Source organism: Neodiprion pinetum, chromosome 3, assembly GCF_021155775.2.
Source record: "Neodiprion pinetum isolate iyNeoPine1 chromosome 3, iyNeoPine1.2, whole genome shotgun sequence".
NCBI lineage: Eukaryota > Metazoa > Arthropoda > Insecta > Hymenoptera > Diprionidae > Neodiprion > Neodiprion pinetum.
In genome coordinates, this window is record NC_060234.1 from 20315207 (window position 1) to 20337704 (window position 22498).

General features: G+C 36.1%; 1 protein-coding gene across 3 annotated transcripts; it reads right to left on the minus strand.

Annotated features, from left to right (window-relative positions):
* Positions 1 to 737: 737 nt before the first annotated feature.
* LOC124215581 (odorant receptor 13a-like) lies at positions 738 to 11100 on the minus strand. Of its 3 annotated transcripts, none has more exons than XM_046619138.2 (8): positions 10992 to 11100; positions 9063 to 9510; positions 2771 to 3059; positions 2586 to 2685; positions 2378 to 2488; positions 2150 to 2305; positions 2028 to 2078; positions 738 to 1940 (listed from the first exon to the last, which is right to left on the minus strand). In XM_046619138.2, the coding sequence occupies exons 2-7, from the start codon at positions 9391 to 9393 to the stop codon at positions 2028 to 2030; spliced, it is 1038 nt and encodes a 345-aa protein (XP_046475094.1). In that variant the 5' UTR covers positions 9394 to 9510; positions 10992 to 11100; the 3' UTR covers positions 738 to 1940. The 3 variants fall into 3 exon arrangements, with proteins under 3 accessions (XP_046475094.1, XP_046475091.1, XP_046475093.1); XM_046619135.2 differs by having other exon boundaries at positions 11067 to 11094; XM_046619137.2 differs by lacking the exon at positions 2378 to 2488 and having other exon boundaries at positions 11067 to 11094.
* Between the last annotated feature and the right edge of the window lie 11398 nt (positions 11101 to 22498).

A 22498-nucleotide genomic window follows, 5' to 3' on the forward strand; every position in this document is an offset into this window, starting at 1 on the left:
TTTGTGGTAACCAATCGGGTGAAAAAGAAAATAGACACATTGTAGATAGTGTATATTTATTCAGAGGCAAACATAGGCAACTTTGGTCATATTAAGTTTGTTGAAATTAATAAGCCTGTTAAACTATATTTAATTTTTCATAAGTAGTAAAATCAATACACAAATCTTCGGTAATATTAACACACGGCATACGGAAGTTGAAAATTTGCTTTGTATATCCGTATTATAAAGTAGTTTTCAAATCTAACAATATAATATAACAATAAATTCTAAAAATAATAGAGTACGAAGTTATTTGAATAAATAGACGCATGATGTGTGTGGAGTAGTGTTGGGCAAATTTGTAATTAATTAATTACAAATTACAAATTGTAAATTACAACTATATTTTGTCGTGAGAAAAACTAATTACAAGTTGTAATTGTATTTTGTAATTGAATAAAAAATCAATTACAAATTACAATTTTAATTGTCACTTTTTTTTAATGTTCACTTTTTTACGTAACTGATATTTTTTTTTCGATTCAATCACAAATTATTAAACTAACTGACACTTTTTTCAATTGAATTACAAATTAAAAAAGTAATGGACACTCTTTTTCGATCCAATTACAAATTAAAAATGTAATTGATACTTTTTTTCGTTTCAATTACAAATTAAAATTATAATTGACACCTTTTTTCGAATCAATTCGTAGGGTCTATTCGCGCTTCAAGCGAACAGTGGTTATCAATCCAATCAGGGTAAAAAGACACTTGAACCTCGATTGAAAGTAATTTATTATTGAACTCAATGTGCAGTAGTTAACCATTTATTACGATATAAAACAACATGTCATGAACAATAAGGTAGGTTAATTTCTTTAAGTATCTAAAATTTGACATTACTGCGTCTGGCGCCCAATCAATCTATGTTTATCGTTATTGTTCAGATCAGGACCTGCGCCGTAAGGTGCCGGATTATCCGCCCTCGATCTATCTTTGAATATCGTTTCTAGAACAAGTCACGTTCATAACGGACAAGTGTAAAACGAATGAATATCTAATGAACGTGATTTTACATCTATATGTATACATTTTTATAATACGATCATTCGCAGGGCATTCGAACGGCTGTTACGCATTCGTGTTCATTATGAGTAGGTATGTACGTACTGACTCAGATCATTTGTTTGTTATCTAATTTAATATTTTGAAAATGTTCGCCGAATTTTCGAGCCTCATAAAAAAAAAAGTGTTCTAATTTACTCCGGGCTTCGATCACTTCAAGAAAGTCCCATTTTACCCCGATGTCCCTAAGAATACTTATTTATTTATTAATAATATCATCGAATAAATGCCACATCATCGGTCAGTCGCCTAAACAGCAACTTTATGTACACTATTTGTGTATTTCACAAGATGACTTCGCATCATTCTATAGTTAGATTAGATTCCACTGTTAGATTTCTGTCAAAACCATTATATGAACGGACTGGGAGCTTCGCCAGCTTCAGGGCGGCGCATTAACCTTCCGCGTTTGTACCAGATTTTTTCTTATATAATGTGCATAATACTTAAGTTATTCAATTGATACGCTAGTGATTCATCACCAGTGACGTAACTTTCAAAATTTTTGCCTATAACGTATTACACGTGCCACAATTTCTGATCTAACTTTCTCATGTCCATTTTCTATCTGGAATAGACAGTAGGATAACGCCCTGAAAAGACGACATGCATCCACTTTATAATAATTCCGTTAATTTTTAGTCAAATCTATTGGCAAGAGCTAAAGTGTAACTTGGCTAAAGCTATCAGCTACCTCTGAAATCGCGAGGTCTATATTATCTTCTAATGATTTCTGTAAGACTATTGAAGGCCCCAAGGACAGTATCGCTGAATCGCCATGAGAGTTCGACTCTCACCTCGTGGCTAAACGAGTTCATGCTGTTCATCACCTGTGGAAAACAACTTTGAATATTAATAAATTTTTTCGATGATTTTCACTGTACCAAATTATCCTTAAACTCATTGGAAAAACTCACTCAAGTCATAGCTCTGAGGACTGATAAATATGCCATTGATGTCTTCACGAACTGTAATGAAGAGTTTATGTTATTCATCGTACGTTACATGCATGCGTATGATTGATGTATAACATTCTTACTTCAGAAAAGATTTCTAAGGAAAAAACAAAAACCTTCCCGGCAGTGAGGTGAAGTGGCTTTTGAGATCTGGCCATGACTAAGATCAAATCTTTCGCCTGGGATGGCGGCATCTCGTACCAAGCACAATCATAAACTGCGTCGGAGATCCGTGTGCTCTAGAAACAAATTTCGTACTAGCGACATCTATTCAATTCGGACTCCTTTCATCCAAGCTCGAATAGTCCTACCTCCAATATCAAACATTCGCCGATGAAGCAATAAACATACAAATCCACCAATGCCGCAACCTCATACAAAGCAAACGTTATAAAAGCGGTCTTTTCACTGTTTGCGGAATACTGTTACAGAAAATATGAAATTTCACCGTCATGTGCGGTATCTTTAATAAAATCACTAGTCGATTGAAGTCAAAAATATTGTGCACGTCCAGCTTACCACAATCATGTTAAATCCAGCGACACATATCATTATTTCAGAGCATATAACTTGAGACAACAAGAAGACGGTGAACGCGGTGTCTATTTCCTTCGCCATCCTGAAAATATCATTTCACGATCAAATGTACAATCAATACTATCCGTATTCTTTACGTAACGAATGATTCGATAAGATCCACTCACCATATCAAACGTAAATGTCGCGTTATTATCTTTTGAATTTCGCATCGATGACCTTTCTCCATTTGCTTCTTTATATTAACTATTCTCTCGGATAAAACCGACAATTCGCCACATATATGCATCATCAGAGTAATGAGTAATGCATGGGTGCCCACATACCCAAAAAATATCTGAAGCAATGCCCCCATTTGACAAACGTACAAAACGGCATACACGTAGACGTCTGTTCTTTCAAAAGACAAACTTGTCCGAAACGGTAAAACCAGAGATGTCGAGCCATTTCGATTTGCTGAAACAAAGTCATTCGCTCTTTCTGATTGTGCATATTAAAAAAAAAAAAGTTGGTTTCTCGGAATAGTATATTGTGGCATTAGTGCGTAAAGTGGACGGTTGCCGATGGGTGTGAAGTTTGCCGCGTAAGCCAGGTCGAGCGCTGTGATCACACGAGTCAGATATCGCCCATCCGCAGCTACGACACATCCTATTTTTTATCACTCATCGATCGAGTTTTCGATGCCCGCAACGCGTGTCTAAAAGGGCCGTTTGCAGCGCTGTTGCGTAGTCTGAATCGCATAGAGCACTCTGCACCGCTACGCACGCGCATTTTCTCGTACGGAGTGTTGTGCGCCACTGTGTACGCGCACTAGAAAACACTGTGCACCGCCACGCATGCGCACTCTAAGCAAACCGAGTGAGGCTAGGTTCGACACACAGCTGACGTCGCAAGCCATTTCAGGCGTGTGTTACGGGTATCAAAACTCATTTTTGACTTATTCATTATAAAATATATTCTATGCCATTAGCGACGAAACCGCGGAATAGTGATTCGCCCGCAAGCTCCACACTTGCCGCCAGCTAGCCTTCGGCTCGCCTCCGACTCGTGCTCGCGAGCAGACTCATCATCATTCCCTGGTTTTTGTCACGTGTTGCATAAAGTACTATTTCCAGGGTTCGTCTGACTTTTGCGAGCATTCCAACCTAAAAATAGGTTTTTTCCAGTAACCTTTCAGGAAATATAACGCTGAATAATGACAATTTTTTTTCGTAGCTGTTGACAATACACGAAACTCAATTTATTTTCACTGTACCGGTTAGCTTTTATTTTTCCTTGTCTGTGTATCATTTAAATAAAATAAAATAATTTTGTTCAGTTACTCGATTCATTTGAAGAGAGGCCGTTACCCGCGAGAGTAAGATAAATGAATGGTATGTAGTAGAAAAAAGGGTTGAAATCTGAGTAGTTAAGTATAAATACGACATGACCTATGTACTCAGCGCTACGTTCGGCAAAGTAGCGGCTGTCTGCTATATCCTGATATTACCTCAACAGTGAATTAAATATCTTCTTACATTGAGAGTAACATGAATGGTCGATTTACAATGATTGAATTGAAAGGAATTTGGAAAGACTATGTGTGACTAAGTTTAGTGAAGATGCGGATGAACGCTTGAAGGTGGTATAAACTATAGATGTTGGGGAACAGATTTACGATACAAAGTGTTATCCAGTGAGTGCCAAGATTATGGATCGAGATGATAGCTCAATTCTAAAGTCATTGATGTCGTTTCTGGAAGAACTAATTGTGAAATTCGAAAAAGAAAAGACGGAACCGCCGCTTAGAAAATGCACGTCTATCTCATATTCCATCGGATCTGCTATGCGGTCGAAAAGTTTTTGTCCCCTCTGCATCTTGGAATCGCTGTAGTATTACATTGCAAATTCGGATCAAAGTGAATTTTGGATATTCTATTGGAATCTAGGCTTCTCTGCGTCGTACAAAATATCCACAGCTACGAAGCTACACGAAGCATCGTCATTATTTCATCCACAGCTAGAAGACTGCCACAATACCATAGCAGCCTTAATACGTTTCATGGTATGGGAGGTATTGAAATTGTAACTTCAGCGAGTGCAATTGTAGCACACAAACCAATGATAAGAAGAACAATGCCAACAGCTAGAGAACTTGGTTCGATTGGACACGTACCAATGCTCATGTACGAAAGTTCGAGCGAAGATACATTCAGTAAAATTGATTTTCGTAAGCTATGGTATGTGTGGTTTCGGTTGTGGTTTTAAAGACCTTTTCAAAAATCAGTTCTTGTGAATTTTGATCTCGAAAATCAAATTTTCGCGTATTTTCAACATCATATTCGCGATCAGCCAGTCAAAGTACATGAGTATGCGAATTTATGATTAATCGCGGTACAAGCTTTTCGGAACTGCACCCGACTCTTCCAATCTTTATAATAATGTGATGAATGTACAAAAATATAGAATCATTTTATCAAAAGTCTTGGCTGAGTTTTGCGTCAAGTACATTGATAATAAATGGCCTTATGACAAACGTGAAATAACCATTCATCGCATCCATAAATCTTTGAAATAAGTATTGACGTGATAGCACAAACCGGCGTAAGACGATTTTTTCAAACTCTCGATCATTTTTTAAAGCTACCGATACGATGTTTACGACACAATGTAGCACAAGCCTAGCACAATATGGCACAACCGTTGTTTTTCGAAAATTCCAAAATGGTGGTGCCAAGTTCATGCACATTGTAATTTACGCTTCTGTTTCGATTGACAAAATACTCGCATTGCTACAAAAGTATTTGGCGGTGATCAAATGAATCGTCATAACGCAGAGGGGATCGGAAGAACATGAATTGTATACAATGATTGCTAAGAAAGTCAACGAAGTCAAACTGAAACTTTTGGATAGAGTACTACCACTTTTATAGATCAACGGTACTGTCAGGATCAATTATGCTATCGTACTAATTCATGCGCTCTTATTATTTTAACGACTTACTGTCGCAAAACAAAGTATCAAAAAACTAGGTAATTGCTTTCAATATAAAACAGCCTCTCATCCATCAGCACTTTTCGACGAAACAGAAGAACTATGGTTCAAGCGCTGTTATACTATTCGACGCATACGAAAATATCGGTACATGCACAAAAACTTTGAATCAGCTTCGCAGATTCACAAAATTTTCATTAACCGACATTCTAATCATTAAACTGTGATCGTCACTGTGGGTAAAGAAAACTGTTCGTCTACCAACCATAATGAAGGTAGACTAATCGCTTTGTTATCGGACAAATTCACTACTTTCAATATGGTACGTCTAAATAAGCTCTTGATGACGCAGGCACCTTAATTGTTGATACAGCAATTGAGGAATCGTACAAACATTTTCCGGCAATTGTTGGTGAAGACATTGATCTTCTGATTCTTCTCACTGGATTAATGTCAAAAAATAAAGAGGTATTGTTTTTAAGCCAGGCAAAGGTACGAATGGAGGAAAAGTATATACATCGCGCATGTTCTACATGCGATAACCAGCTGTGTTAAAACGCCTGATCTTTTTAATAAAGGTAAAGCAAAGCCTTCGAATCGTTAGAGAATCGAAAAGATTTGCAATCAGCCAAAAGTCTTTACAATCAGGCAAATACACCTCATTTAGAAGTATTGGGTGAAGGGATTCACTTCTTTTTGGTTTTATACAATGCCCCAAAAATAGAAGATTAATTACATCAACAACTATCGATATAGGTGTATTTCACTCGACCTCATAGGTTGGGTGGAACAGAGTATAATATAAATTTGAATACTAAGATCTGGTGCATAACTTTCGGCAAGTACATTAAAAATATGTTCTCATCCTTTATCATAAAAAAAAAAAAAAAAAATATTGAAATCACATACACTGCCAAGTACTTACATGTCTATTAATTTACAATAAACGCACGGTTCAAACTTGACCTTTAGCTTCCACATCTCTCTGGAATGACACTGCTGCCACACTGGGATCAGACTGACCCTAAACTTATCTGACTACAAATGATAAATAAGTATGAATAAAAAACAAAATAACTCTCTAACTCGAAATCTATTCACCGCATAATACGCATATTTGATTATGTTATCATCAATATCACATCAGAGTGGTCATATTCTGTGCAAGCAACATGCTTTTCTAAACTAATATCAATGAGGTTAAATACGTTATTAAATCTACAGTGATAGCAAGCTGTCAAATTTTCCACACACACGTTTAAGAATTGAAATATTTTTATCCCCGTGCTCTAAATATATTCACCATTAGGCATCGAGGTTAAGTCGATGTGATAAGACTACTTTTTGAAATGCATGGAAAACAACAATGCTACTGCAGAAGGCTCTTTAGCTTTTTTCTTTTACATGTGTCAGCATAGTCTTTGTTCGAGTCGTTCGTGTGAGAACTAATAATAGTACATATTTTTGTACTCTCTAATCTTACCTCTTATCACCGTCGCATTGCATATTACTTTGCGACGGATGGAATTAAAATGTATCCCACAAAGCATGCTGTTCTGCGTCACATAAATTTTCTCACGTCAAGCTCAAAATAATTACCAGTTAGTCATACGCGTTAGTAGAATAATTTTTTGATGATTATTTGATAGGCAACTCTTCTTTTGTGTAAAATATATCTCATAAATTTTTCACACTTTCGTTTTACAATTAGAGTACACTCAAATGCTTCCGTATTCATTATCCCGACTATTTCAACAACTATGCTATCATAAACCTAAAAGTGAAAGCATCATTGTTCAAGAAAGTCAAGCCATACCTCGGTCCAATTTTTACGCCGCAACATTATTACAGATAAAAAAATCGATGTGAGTGATGTTCACCGATTTGTTTCTTACATTTGTGAACTTTTCAACATTGGCTTTGATATTCTTCCCATCCGGTTATTCGTGTCATATAAATCAACTACGCATGCGCCAAATAATTCAATCTCATTGGTCGGCGAAATCTTCCCGCAGCGATATTTTTGTCTGTGCTGCAGGGGGCCAACCTACACAAAATATGTACGTTTGCATTTTCAAAGAGCATGAGCATTAAATTCCTATCGTTCTTCGAAGAATCAACTTTCCGACCCAATAACAAATGCTTCCCAAACCTTTCCGAGTCACTACCTCAATTATTTAAGATTCTAACCTAGAAAATTCGTATCAACTGTATCGCCGCGCGCCGCCAGAAACAGTTTGACAGCTGAAACTCGGGATGGCCAGCCTGCACGAACAGCCGATAAAACTTACGCATGCGCAGTTGATTTTCAAGTTTCAACAGATTGCCCCGGTATATGTATACAGTGCAAGCGCCATGTTATATATCCAGTATCAAGAAATAAGAAGAACGAAAATTCTGATTCGAATTGACGATTTCGGCAAGTTGGAAATCTTACACGTGGTATATTTCGGCTATCCGTGCATCTGTCGTATCTATATAGGGCTTGATTGAAAGCTCTAATAATATATGTATATGTGATAATATTTCCGCCGGGGATGCTTAGCACGCTTCTCATCGCGGTACAAGATAATATGGCCGATCGCAACATCTCATTGGTATAACGGGATTGAATGCTACGATGGGCATAGACAACAGATGTGACACAGCACTTTTCGTAAAGAATTTAATTTACTTCTAAATGCTCAAAAAATTTCGTAAAGAAGGGAAAACTTCGCACTCATATTCGTGCGAACTTCACACTCATCGGAAATTATCCACTTTCCGCACTAGTAACACAACGACATTATACTTAAGGATATTTATTTACCCCAAAATTTTTATTTTTTATAATTTTATTACAAGATACTCGTAGGAATTGAGTACATGTGAAATTATTATGTTCCCAAGCTGTGAAATGTAATGGCTTATTTTATTCAGAAAACTGTTTCCCAAAAATCAACTACAACAGATTTTTGTTTGGACAGTCAGTTCAATAATGCCACGGATTAGTTGTAATCAATACCGATACATGGAAATTTACATATTTACAGGTGGGAATCTGATAAAACTAAAAGCGTGTTACAAGTAAACTGACAGAAAATAGTATATTAAATAAATTAAGCCATTGCAGGGTAAAATTTCACAAATCTACTGAATTTTCAACAAATTCTGAAGAAATTAAAATCAAGCATATCGTTTGGAATTACCATATTTTCAATTTTAATATTTTAAAAGAGTTTCATACCTTACGAACATAAGAATTTGATAGATACTGAATGTACGACTATTTTTCAACAAAATTAATCAAAAATATCAATTTCTGGCCAACAAACCTCCTTAACACTGATTTCAGTTGTTTACTAGTTTGTTTCTAACGATACTCATATTTTTGCCAATGTTATTTTTAGATACTGATTGTGAGTCTTAAAATCTAGTACATACCAGACAATAAAATCTTTTAAAATCAGGCCGATTTAACTGCTGGCAGAATGAGATAATCTTACCTGCAAGTACGGTTATCGGAAGAGGTTTCAAGTAGTAGAAGACACACGTGGCGCCGACAAAAAATGTGAAAATTTTGACAAACGTTTTTCCCTTCGAATTACACAATGCGTATTTCCTTTTTTCGCTTGGACTGAAGTGAAGCTTGTTATTTTCACAGTCTTGATTCACTGCATCGATCATCTTACTTAATACTCGATTCTTGTGAAAAACCAATAATTTTATAACAACCATCGTACCCACAACGGTCTCACATAAAATATCCGCGAGTTCCTGAAGGTCGTCGATGTGACTTACAAAGTCTGCCCACTGCATAACTACGAAAATTGTCATGTACACGAGGCTCAGGATAAACCGTAGGTTAGTTTTATTCTTGGGCCAAGTGCCAACTATGGTCAAAATGCGCTCAGTATTAGTTAGCCAATCGGTTGTTTCTGTGAATTCATCCTCCTGTTGGAAAAAATATTTTGAAAGTAAAGTGAGATAAATTTCATAGATTATAGTTACTAAATAATTCTAATAAAATAAGTAACGTCACAATACGGGTTTAAATATTGTTGGAATCGCAAGAAGATGTGGTACAATTAGATACTATCTACTTGAATTACAGTTGTCAATACTAAATTTTCTAGTTTTCGCAGCACTCAATCTGCTTATTTAGCTTAACTACATTTTTTCAGTTGCATGAGACCTTAACATCAGCTTATTATTGCACCATTGATAAATTATCACAACGGTAATAAGAAAATGTTGTACAAGTGGCCGTAACTAAAATTATAATAGTAACACGTACTAAACTTTCCATTACGTATTGTAACGACGTACCGAACCTTATAGGGATTCAAGAGCCGTGCGTGCATACTTACAAATTCGCACTTAAACGTGGTCAGATGGGATAGAAAGAAATAAAATACTCAGACGCCAAGTAGAATATTACCGTTGATAAGAGAATAATGTAAGGAAACGCGGGGCACAACGAACCCCGCAAAAAAAATTGAATAAAAATTAATAGTTTTTTTTCCATTCTGAAATATTATTAAAGCTTTGTTAAATATAAGTTGAATTCAAGTGTACGACTTTCTGTTGGGACAAAGATAAATTTTTCACATATTCGTGGATTATTAAAGATTTATTCAATACAAATAAAATTAAATGACATAGAGTGACTTAGAAAACAAAAATTATGTATGTGTAGTGAGTAACGTAAGGGTGATTAACGGGAACTCTAGTTTCCTAAATACGATTAGAAAAACACAGAACGTGTCCTGAGAACTTCTAAATCCTGAATAAAAATTGAAAAATTTGAAAATTCGAATGACGTGACAATTGAGTTAGTCCAGACACAAATCGGAGTGAACGAACACCGGCTGGCCGGACAAGCATAGAAATACTTAGGAAGAAAAGAAGAACCAATGTATCTTTATTTACTTGGTTACGAAAGAGTCACGCATTGAGTTACGCATTTTATCTAGAGAATTATTTTTCACAAATTCACTGAGAGAATTTCGTTTCTTCCATGTTCAATTGAACATGAGAATTCGTTGATCAACATGAACATAATCAGTGCAATATTGAAAAATCACATGTTTAACAAATTTCAACAGATTAAAAAAAAATTATCTCAGTAGGATTTTGGAGATCATGAAATTTTTCATCCCGTTTATTTGATCTGTTGCCTACGGTTTAGAGTATTTCGTGTCTTGTATTTTCATTACTCATTACGTATGATTAATTTGTAATAAAAGTAACGACAAAATGTTGATTTTCAATCGAACAATCTCAACTTCGGCGTATCTCAGTTTTCGAAATTCTTGTTTTTGTGAAAGAATTTACAGATAAGTGCTGTACGAAAAATGATTCGATAGGTGTTTCGCATTACTCATTAAATATTCCTCCATTTTCGATATATTAGCTAATTGAAATCCACGCACTTGCTAAGTATCCAGACGTCACCATGGAATATGTTTGATAATTAGGGGTAATAGATGTCAAAGTTGGCCCCTAACCTGCATGGTGAATTCGATTTGTCGCAGTTGAAGGTTCTCGAGGAACTGCGAGATGAAACGTTGTCAAACCGACAGAAATCGTATCTCGCTTCTGATTGGCGATTGGCATGGAAAGAAGCTCGATCGTAACGCATACAAGGACAATTTAATTCGTCGTTTTTCAAATTCATGAGAACATTACATCATACGTATAATACGCGAGATGCAACGACCTCGCGTTAGAGATAGCGTGTGGAATGATGGTTGAGCCTTGTTACCTAGGAATTAACTTATGTCCATTTAATACCCTTCCGAGTTATCTACTTGCGTGGAAAATCTAATTTACTCAATTATGCAGTGAGAAAATCGAAGCTGCAAATAGACCGAAGCTTTGAACCTTTGGCATAGACAAAAACGTAGAGATATGCACTGAGAAAACTTTCGTGTGTTACAGTAACTAGAAAAATTCAGTAAGACATGTATCGTTAAAAAGACTGTTTTCATATTGTTGGAATTACGATAAACTAGGTACGCGTAACCATTTTGCGCTGTTGTCGATCCTTTTTTTGGTAATTGCAACGCAAAATCAGTTCGTTCGATTTACTCTACTTTTTTAGTTAAACAAGGCTCAACGTCAATTTATTGTTGCGCGAGCATTGAATTTTCGCACCAGTTACAAGAAAATCTAGTAACAGTGATCGTAATGAGAAAGAATAGTAACGGATACTAGACTTTCCGGTAACAGCTAGAAAACTGATTTTCTTTTCGTACCTAGAACTATATTTTTCGATTGTGGTAAAAAAATGAAAATAGTTAAGGACTGATCGTGACCGGTAACCGGAACTAAAAATTTCTCTCAGTGTGATATAATGAGTCAAAATTCCTTATAAGCAGACGTGTTTGCACTTCATGCCAACGATGGATTTATAATTTCAGGATTTCGTAGTAATTTATATACTATGGTATTCTATGGTATACTAGTTACAAGCATGCACTATGGTATACTCGTATACTAGTATACTATGGTATTCAATATTAGACTTCTTTCTATTGTCACATTGATTGTTATAAATATCAGATTCATTATTGGACTCGAAAACTATTTTGTAATATATAGGTTAGACTTGGAAAGTATTTTACAATAAAAATGATAGACAAGTAAAATACTCAAGCAAAACGTATTATTATTTGAAGGATTCGCTTGAAGACATCGGGAAAAATTAATTAAAACACTAAATACAATTGATTTGGACAACGTAACGTCATTGTTACACGAAAACGAGTGAATTTCAAAATTTTCAATGATAAACTTTTCTTCCTTTCTCAATATCGTTATCTTGTCCTTCTAACTTCAGTGTTACTAAAAAATTTCGTGTTATTCGTATTTTCGTTGGGATTTTTTTTCTACATGACGAATTGTTCGCCAAGTTACATAATGATTACTTGCTCGTCTCACAGACACGTTCTTTCTCCTAAAAATCACTAAGATAATATCACTATAATTAAAAAGCCATTGGACCTTTATTGAGAAACTCGTAGGTACTTGATAATACATGATTCCAGGAAAATTGTATTTTGTTCTTATCGAAACATATGCAATAATAACGGTAAATCAGGCGTCCTCTCGAACTATATTTTCGAAGACATGTTTTGCGGTAGAGCCCGATTCCAAGCAGCATAGAACTCATCTGAAATCCAAAAATCAAAAGCATTTCTTTAATACGTCAAATTATCGAATCTTCAATCGCTCAGTTATTCGAAATTTTTATTTGGGCTGACATGGCGGGCGTTCAAAGTGAAAATTTTAATATTCGAGTAGAAAATCGCCTTTTTGTTGTTGATAATGGAAAAACTATGTGATTTCTTTTTTGACTGTGAAAACATTCTGGAAAGCTGAAAGGAAATCAATTCGGTATATGTTTGGAAAAATCGTCAATTTGTTGTCGTTACCGATTTTGAAAGTGCTACGTTGATAAAACAGCGTTGAAAGTTTCAAAAGTATTTAAATGAAATGATCGTTTTCTAACTTACACCAAGCTGTTCATTTCTGGTACAGCAGCGGAGGCTCGATGCAGCTTCGAAATATTACATTTTCCAACACCTGCTTAGGAAATTTCACTTTCGAAGCCTGTTGAACGTGTGTAAATTGCCCCATTTCCGAATAATGCGATAAAACGGCGCCGCGCATAATTGAAATGGTATATTTTACACACTGGGGCTTTCTTTGACCCATACTGCGCATCTTCGAATAAATCGATCTTACATACTGTGACATTGAGCGTAAGTTACCCAACCTCAGTTTCACGCGCTGACGATAACACCTTCTTTTCCCCTCAAATCAAACTTTCCTACACAAGTGTTTCAAAAAATAGCATGTGTCACGCGTACGGATGGGCGATATTTCGCTCGTGTAATTACAGCACTCGCCTTGACTCATGTTACGTTCACACTAATCGGAAATTACCCACTTTCCGCACTTGTAACCCAATATACTATTGCATAACACTCGTAACGTATATTTGAATATGTTATTGTGTTACAAGTACGAAAATTTTTATTGGCGATGCACCAAATATGCCACTGACAGTGCGTTGAAGCTGATAACGTAATTTTCGTTTAGTAACACATCGTAAAATTGAGTTACTCGAAAGTGCGCGTGCGCCGAAGAAAGCCTTAGTGTGAAAAATAGAGAATCTCACTGATGCGCATGCGCGAACATTGTTTCAACGCACTGTGCGTAAATAGGGCACTTTAAGTACGATCTACAGACTTCAAAAATCGATCTATCCAAGCAGGTATTGCAAAAATATCCTTTCACAACTCGCAGTAAAGCTACAGTCCCTCCTCGTCCGTGTTTTCTTGCGTGCAGCTACCGCCCGACCACGACTATATATTCGTTGTGCCTCTATAGTGTGTACCATTTTGGAGGCTTTATAACTCCGTACATTTTTCTCACATTAAGGGTAAAGGGAAGGAGGGGGGGGTACAACTTGGATTGTCTGAAATCGTACGTATTGACAGGAGCTTTTTTTTAAGAAAATGCATTTTAGAATTTTTTCATTCAAATTAATAACAAAATGGCGGCATTGCGCATATAAGTAGTAAACTACTCCAAATTCGAGGGTTTTTGCGATGGCGCATCTCCTGACATCGCTGTCCAACTTCTGGCAGATAGAAAAAAAATTTCGAATTAAAAATACTTTTTCGTGTGTTGGCTCGTAGCCTGAAGTTTGAAAAAAAAACATTCCAAATATATGCGACTATAAACAAAAAAATTTCATCTTTCGACTAAAAAATTGCTAAAAAAATTTTTATAAAAAACTTTTGGGATTCGAATACAAAAATCTAGCCACGCCTTCGAATCGGTAAACAAATTTTAAAGATTGTGTCAAAATTTCAAGTCCACCAAATTGGAAACATGTTCGTTCGCTACTTATATGTACCATGCCGGAATTTCGTTATTAATTTCAATGAAAATATTCTAAAGCGATTTTTGAAATTATGAATAATAAAGCCCCCAAAACTCAACTTACTCCACGAAAAATAGAGGAATCATTTTATGAAAAAAAGAGAATTTTAAAGTTAAAGATTTTGATCATACTTGATACATCCAATAATCGAATTGCTTTGTATAGTGATGACAAGTAACGTGAAAATTATTATTTGTACCTTAGCATCAATTTATTGTAATATACACGTATATGCATCACAGACCGCTCTTCATACACTTCGCAAATCAGACCGTTTTTCTCGCTTTTTCGGGAACTGCCCCTTCTTGTGCCTGGTGATCGCTACATACGTGAATTTTCACGGCAAAGCGTAGTAATTAAAACGAATTAATCTTTCATCAAGATATACAAAAAGAACATGTCTTCGAAAACTTTGGAAAAAAAAAGAATTTTTGAAGTATCCGAATTTGCTTCACATCTTCTTCAAATAATTGGCATTCTATTAACAGATATTCAAAGCCAAATTCTTCAAGCATCTACAACTTCGAAATCCGAATTGTCGAGTAAATTCGCTATGCTCGAACATTCCTATTCCTATTATCTATGTAAACGGATGCATAATGTCTGCTGGATACGGACGTAAGTGTGGATGAAATATTGAACAGATTTGCGCTGCATTATTGAAACTCAATGCCCATCATCGTAGACAATTGGGCTTTACATACCTACGATATAAGGGCACCGTTGGAATAGATAATGACTTACCGCAGCGAAGTTGTCTAAGAAAAAAATGAAAATTTTTCCTGCGGTGAAGAAACGTGGTTTTTCAGTTCCAGCAATGCAAATAATCAAATCCTTAAACTGGAATTTTCATATCTCATACCGAGCACATTCGTAAATAACATGCTAAACATGTTCGGTTCTTAAAAAAATAAATTCAGGTTAACGAGATTCGTCAGCCAGAAAATTATGATTCTAATTGTTAATTTTATTACGAGATAGTCGCACATTGAGTATTTATCAAATTATTATATATTATATTGGTAAGGTACGGAGATATCTAAACACATAAAACTAGACGATATTGGAATTGCAAAGAGAAGTTTAAATTTTCATGCCTCAAGCAATTAAAAATCTGGAAGATTGGTTCGATTTCACTCTTGGATCGATCATCCTGTTCAGTAGGCTATTTTCTCTGAATGCACAGAAAGACTTTTCCGTATTAGAATTGTTGAACATTTAAAATCTAGGCAAAAACATTTGAATTATAAAAAAATCCACCGTTACCAAGACCACATCACAATAAAAATACAAGAACAACTTAGGTACTGAAATTTTTTTACTGAAATGATTGTACTCGGTCATATCATGTGTGATACCGTATAACATTGTAGTCTTTAAGATTGACATTTATCATAAAATAAATGAACTGTATTGTTTTTCGAACGCAATCATTTTCGCATTAGATTGACTGATTGATAACAGCTTTTTCAATATTACCAACGCATCCAAATTGGAATGGTTTTTTTCTGCCACTAGCAGCTTAGATTCATATTTTCTAGAATTCAGGACAATGAGATTGAGTTAATTGATCAGTTAGCTTCAAACAGATCATCGTATTGTAAATTCTGAAATAGATGGATGCATTTCATTAATTTTTTCAGTTGCATTAATTGCCGTTGATCACAGTCCAAATATCGTTGTGTGTAGGTATACGGGAGGGCTGAAGTGCATACTAAAATGCATATTATTCTAAGAAGCAACCCGAGGTAGGTCAACCCCGCCGATTTTGACCTGGTTCATATATCTTGTGATGCATCGAAAACTAAAAGACACATATTTTTTTTTTTTATCCCCTAATAGACGGTTTAGAGGGGTGAAAACTAACCCCAATGATAGACACCCAATGGTGTGATTTCTTTATGCGCTTGATGGATTTAAATGAAACCAATGATAAAACGTTTTATTAATGAATAGAAACAGTTCAGCGTCGGTTTCTTTCAGTGCAACATTTCGTCACAGGTTTTCAGTGGAATGTTCAGCAGATTTCATAAGTGAATAATCCCTTGGTTCTAAAGCATCCATCAGGCTCGAATTACAATTCTGACTATCACTAAGACTGACAATGCTTACAATTTCTGTGAATGGATTGATAGTAAGAACAATTTAGGTTTCTGTAGAATATTATACGAAACAACGGTCACATACAAAACGACAACTATGCAACTAGTCACTATACATTTATACTATAATTCAATGGTTATAAAGTTTTTAGTCTGTTTTATATGATTTAGTAATAGTATTTTACTCAGTGCATGCCACATAAAGCCAGATATTGGGATTATATTAGACATGTCACTGGAAAACAAGCGGTTCTGATAGATAGGCTGATGATAGGATGAAATTAATGGGTGTCAGGCCAGTGAAAGTTGGTTCAGGACAACCCAAAATACATAGAGTGCTAACTTCAGAGCAGCTGTGAACGGTCTTTTATGTGGACACATTGTCATGTTGAAGTGTAATATGTGTCTGTTCCAACGGTTTGGTAATCGAATAGGGATGATCCAGATGACTGTGAAATATATGAAATAAAAAAGAATCATAGTGTTATTATGTATGTAGTTGAATGAAACAAACAAGCGATGACGACTTATGATTGCATTTGTACATATCATACGAGGTTAGGTGATTTATTGAATGTGGAAATGTATAGCATACTATTTGATTACAGGTATTGACATTTATATCAGTTTTCTTGGTAAGCAGTTAGTGATACCGAAGTATCGATAGGTTAACTTAATGGTTGGTAGTCTCGTGGAAGTTAGTTCATTCTAATGAGATACGTAGTGTTAACTATTTTTTTTTTTACCACACTTACGGGCCAGCTCTTGTATGCGACATCGACTTGCCAAAGTGAAACGTCGTTCTGTTTCAATGGATTGATAATAAGATCGAAATGGTCCTAGTGACTGTGAAATATGCAAAATAATAAGCCATGGTAGACAAGGTTCCACTTTATTGCTTCTCATTTTTAAACCGTGTTTCAAGTGAATCAAGGTAACGCAGCAGATATGGGATATGGTAGTGTATCAATGTCGACTTTGAGATTCGAATCAGTCGGCAGACTGTGTTTTTGATTCCGTCGTTTGTTATCAATTTGAAGCTTCACGTTCGTCTAGTCTATCGTATTAGTAATTGCATGGGACATATTTTAGATTACGGTAGAAAACATACAAATCATTCAAGAAATGAGTCACACATTTAATGGAAATGAAAAGATTGAGGCTGATCTATTCATCTTCTACATGTTACATGAATAAATGTAATCTAATAATCAACGTATGTAACCTACCGTCTGATTTGAGGCATCGTGACTGTTCTTCCACTAACTCAGGTTAGCATTGTTCTGTCAGATTCGTGACGAACGGACAATCTTCTGCGGGATATTTTCTTTCTAACCATTTGTGCGTGACACAAATGTTTCTCATTATTATTCGGGCTGTTTTTCAAATTTGTATCAATTGCATAATATCGCATCTTCGTTTGTTCGACTCTTTATCTACATCTAGCTCAGTGGATCTGTTTTGTGCAATGACAGAAGCCCGTAATGCAGATGTCAGTGATAATCATCATACATAGTATTAAAGTTCGAAACCAAAGGTTGGATGTACGGATGTTCAGAAAGTGACGTCACCCAAAATTTTCGTTTCTTTGACGTCATCGATCTATGTAGACGAAAATCAGCTAGCCGAATTCCTCAGTCTGGAAACAACCGCGCAGTAGAAAGGACGTATGAGAATCGCGCTCCGCGAATTTCGAGTTACCGGTTTCTCTAACCCCTGGATCTTGCACTCCGGGTGCGCTTCCTGGTGCAACTCGACTTCCGGGACAAGTGCTGTGTAGTTTCTATGCTCCAGGTCCGCTACCTGATGAAACTCGACTTCCAGGACAAGCGCTCGGTAGTTTCCGCGCTCAATGTCCACTACCTGCAGGAACTGGACTTCCAGGACAAGCGCTCCGTGGTTTCTGAGCTCCAGGTCGGCTACCTGGTGAAACTCGACCTCCAGGACTCGCACTCCGTAGTGTTGGCTATCCAGGTCCTTGACCTGGTGACTTTTGACCTTCACGACTAATTTTCCGTAGTTCTGGCTGTCCACGTTCTTGACCTGGTGACTTTTGACCAAGCGCTGCGTAGTTTCTGCGCTCCAGGTCCGCTTCTTGGTGAAACTCGACTTCTAGGACAAGCGCTCCGTAGTTCTGGCTGTCCAGATCCTTGACCTGATGATTTTTGACCTTCCGGACTTATTTTCAAATTTACAAGTTTGATTATTGAAAACGTCATATTTTGTACTATCAAACCTATAGGCATGCTTCGGATAACATTTTGAATCGGAAAAAAAACCGAACGACCAGGATCAACAAATTGCAATAGGTGAGTGGTTGGCATTGTATACATAGGAATACATGACAATAACGTCGTTCAATTAGAGCTAAAATTGCTGTGCGTAGTGTTTCCAATTTGTTAGCACTTAGCTCATTGTTCTGCGGTATTTTTTGACGAAATTTATTGTCATGAAATCACGATACGTTATACTTACATGCATGTGTAAACGTGATTTGTAGCATTATATAGAAAGAATCTTACGGGCAGATTCGGTTTGCGTCACATGCGCAAAGACAGTGTTCCTTCTGTATACTGCGAAGCAAATACCAGAATTTTTTTGGGAGTCATCGTGCCCCAGTCTCCCCTACAACTATGTCATCTGGTAAAACACTGACAACGAATAATCGAGTGCACGAGCACAAAAACTAGTTACACTAGGCATCCGACCCCGAGCGAGCTTTAGCGAGCGAGTGTTTTGAAACTAGTAAACATTCATCGGTATGAAACTACGGTCGTCTCAGAGTTGCCACCTCTCCGGGTTTTGACTACTTTACTCCGGGTCCTGGGTGGAGAACTAAATCTCTGAGTGAAACGTATGACCATTGCGTTTTTCGTTTAATTCTCATCGTTAACGGCCGTAAGGCCCGTAAGTCGTAAAAGATGATTTGCACTGCTAACAGTAATAACAGGTTAAATCCCCCCTACCGTGATCTCCGAATCGGTAATTGGTGCGAGGTGGCGACCCTGATCGTAGAACTTTTTCACTCTCACGACACTCGATGACTATTTCACTCACTCGCTTATTTCATAAAATAATGGGCATAACCGATTTTCACCTTTACGAATTGATCTCTGAATTGGATAACATATATGTAAATAAATAATAATTTATTATAAATATTTTTTCGATTGACATCGTTACGAGCGTGATAGCACCAGGGGGCGGCCATTTTGGTTAAGCAATCAGCAGCGCCATCGTACGTTTATATTATTAACTGCTCTACCCAGCGGCCATTCTGTTTTTTCTATCTTTTTTTATCGACCACTCCGTAACTTTATTATAACATACCAGCCGGATAAGAATTCAGATTCATGCCAAAATCAATAGGGGGCGAGATTTTGATGCCGAATATCTGTATTTCAAACTTGAAGTCGATTGGTATACGCGTTCGGTCAGAATCGTGTTCACAAGGCGCTCTAGCGTGAAGAAGAAGATAAAGAGAAAAATGTTTTTTTCATCATCTTTCACAGGTAATACTGCGGAAACCACTTGCCAGATTTCGATTAGACTTTCACACTAAGGCTATATCAGCTGGGAATACCAGCCGTGTAAGTCTCATTCAAAAATATTCACGCGTTCCTAAGATATAACGGGTTGCTTATACACGGGAAGATAGAGAAGTAATTTCTTAGCTAGTTCTCGCCTTCAAGGTAATTTGGCGGCGATTCGCTTCCACGAATCTTGATTTTGCAACATTACGTCCATTTGTTTGATTACGCACATAAATTAATGGCAATATTGAATCAAGTAACAAAGAAAAAGAATATCAGGTTCAGCCACTTTATATGAACAGTCTTATTAATAAAATGAGCAATCGAAGTGTGAAATCGAACAAAGTTTAATCGTTTTGAACATTCTAATTGTTTGCGCAGAGCTGGACACCACAACAAAAACACTGGATAGTTTTTATTATTCTTGAGTTTAACTAGACAATGGCTTATTCGACATGTATGCGTTGTCTTATGAGAGACACATGTGGCTATGGCCAAGGTTGGGTTCAGACTTGAGTTCGTATTCGTGTCCAAGTATCTTGTGACTTTCGTTGTCTCGTAACACAAATTATGGAAGCTTGTGTTAATCGAATTTTCTCGGATTAATTTCTGTTGCAAAGCAAAGTCGTTGTTTTATTTGTGTTCACTATCATTGTCACGAATAAGAATAGTGGAGATTTTTAGAACCATTTTTTTTCTATTCCTAACTTTTGATTCAGCCTGTGTGCCCCGTTTATTCTTGAAGAATCCGCCTGAATCTTGTCGGAGATACTGATTACGGGGTTTCTTTATATTTTTCGAATATTACTTACTTTTTGTGCCAAGCATTCACCAATATAATAATAAAAGTACACGTATAACGTCGCCGACGTCTCATAGACAACAAAAGTGATCGAAGTAGTATTCTGAGCGCTATCCAGATCCTATCTCACATAAAATTGTATTTTATTGACAATGAGTATTCAAGCAGATGTTGTTGAGCTTTCCTATCCTCACTTTTAGTAATGATAGAACTTGTAATGGTGATTGTGTGCAATCGCTAAGAAAACTTTTGAAACTTCAAAAATATACATGTTGAATCAGGTTTTCATTGCATATGTCATAGTATAGATGCGCTATAAAACACCATAGACTCGGTGAAAAGGTGAACCCAATATTCGTATTTTTCGACATTTTTCTCAACTTTCATCAGTGACCAGTTTTGTAAACCCTTATTACATACCGAGTATTTAACCGGAAGACAGGATTGATATCCCTTCAAAAGCAGAGAACACGGTCAGTTTGATCCCATGCGGGATAGTTTTGACTAAATTGAAGTTTAAAAAGTAACATTTTCAGAATCATCTTCTCTGATTATAGGTATATACCTAGACTGTGTGAGACCTCAATCTGGTGATTACCTGTCGAGAAGAAACTTGGTTAAACCCCCGCCCTCGGAATTCGTTGCTTCGGTTAACTGATAAATATTTCATGTTAAATGTTCTCAAAATTTTGACCCTCGATGACTCAGGTATGAGGTGACGAAAAGTTTTGAAACGATCCAGAAAGTTCCCACTTATAGCATAACAATCTTCTAAAAGGAAAACAGAATCGAGGAGGTTCCAGACTGGGATAGGCTCAATTTACATGGAATTTCCTATACAACTTTTATTGATAACGTAAAATGCATTATACGATATCAGAAGCAGCATTTCCTCGACGACGATACAATTTGTGTTTGAAGCTACCTATGGTAAAAAACGTAGGGCCTGTTGTTAAAACAAATGAATACCATACAAATAAAAGATTAAACCATGCTATAATTCAAATATTTTCTTGTATACGTAACGGGATTTAACGAATTACGTCAACACCCGCCTGCAAATTATCAGCTCAAATAACACCCTATAAGAAACTAATGGTTGTACCCCAACGGATGGTGAGATTCGTTTCCACATAATCTTTCTCTATATATTCCAAAGATATCAAATAAACGTCTTCATTAAATTTTATTATTACAGTGTATAGTATATATCCATTTCAGACAACAGTAGTTAGTAATTGAATGTTTTTCCTGATATCCAATCACGAAATGATTTGTAATTAATTTTTTTTTTTCTTATTACCCATTACAAAAATAATTTACAGCTAAATCTGTAATAGCAACAACTGAAAACTCACAATATTGAAATCAATCTTTTTTTATGCTTATAAAGAAGAAAATATTTCCATCAGAAATGTCCCGGTTTTGATTCTTGTAGCAAATTTTTGTACTGTTATTTTATAAATTTTGAAAAACCAATTATCGTCAATTAGCATTTTGTTATTTATTTGAATTTTATCAATATATCCGTCAAAGAAAAAGTTAA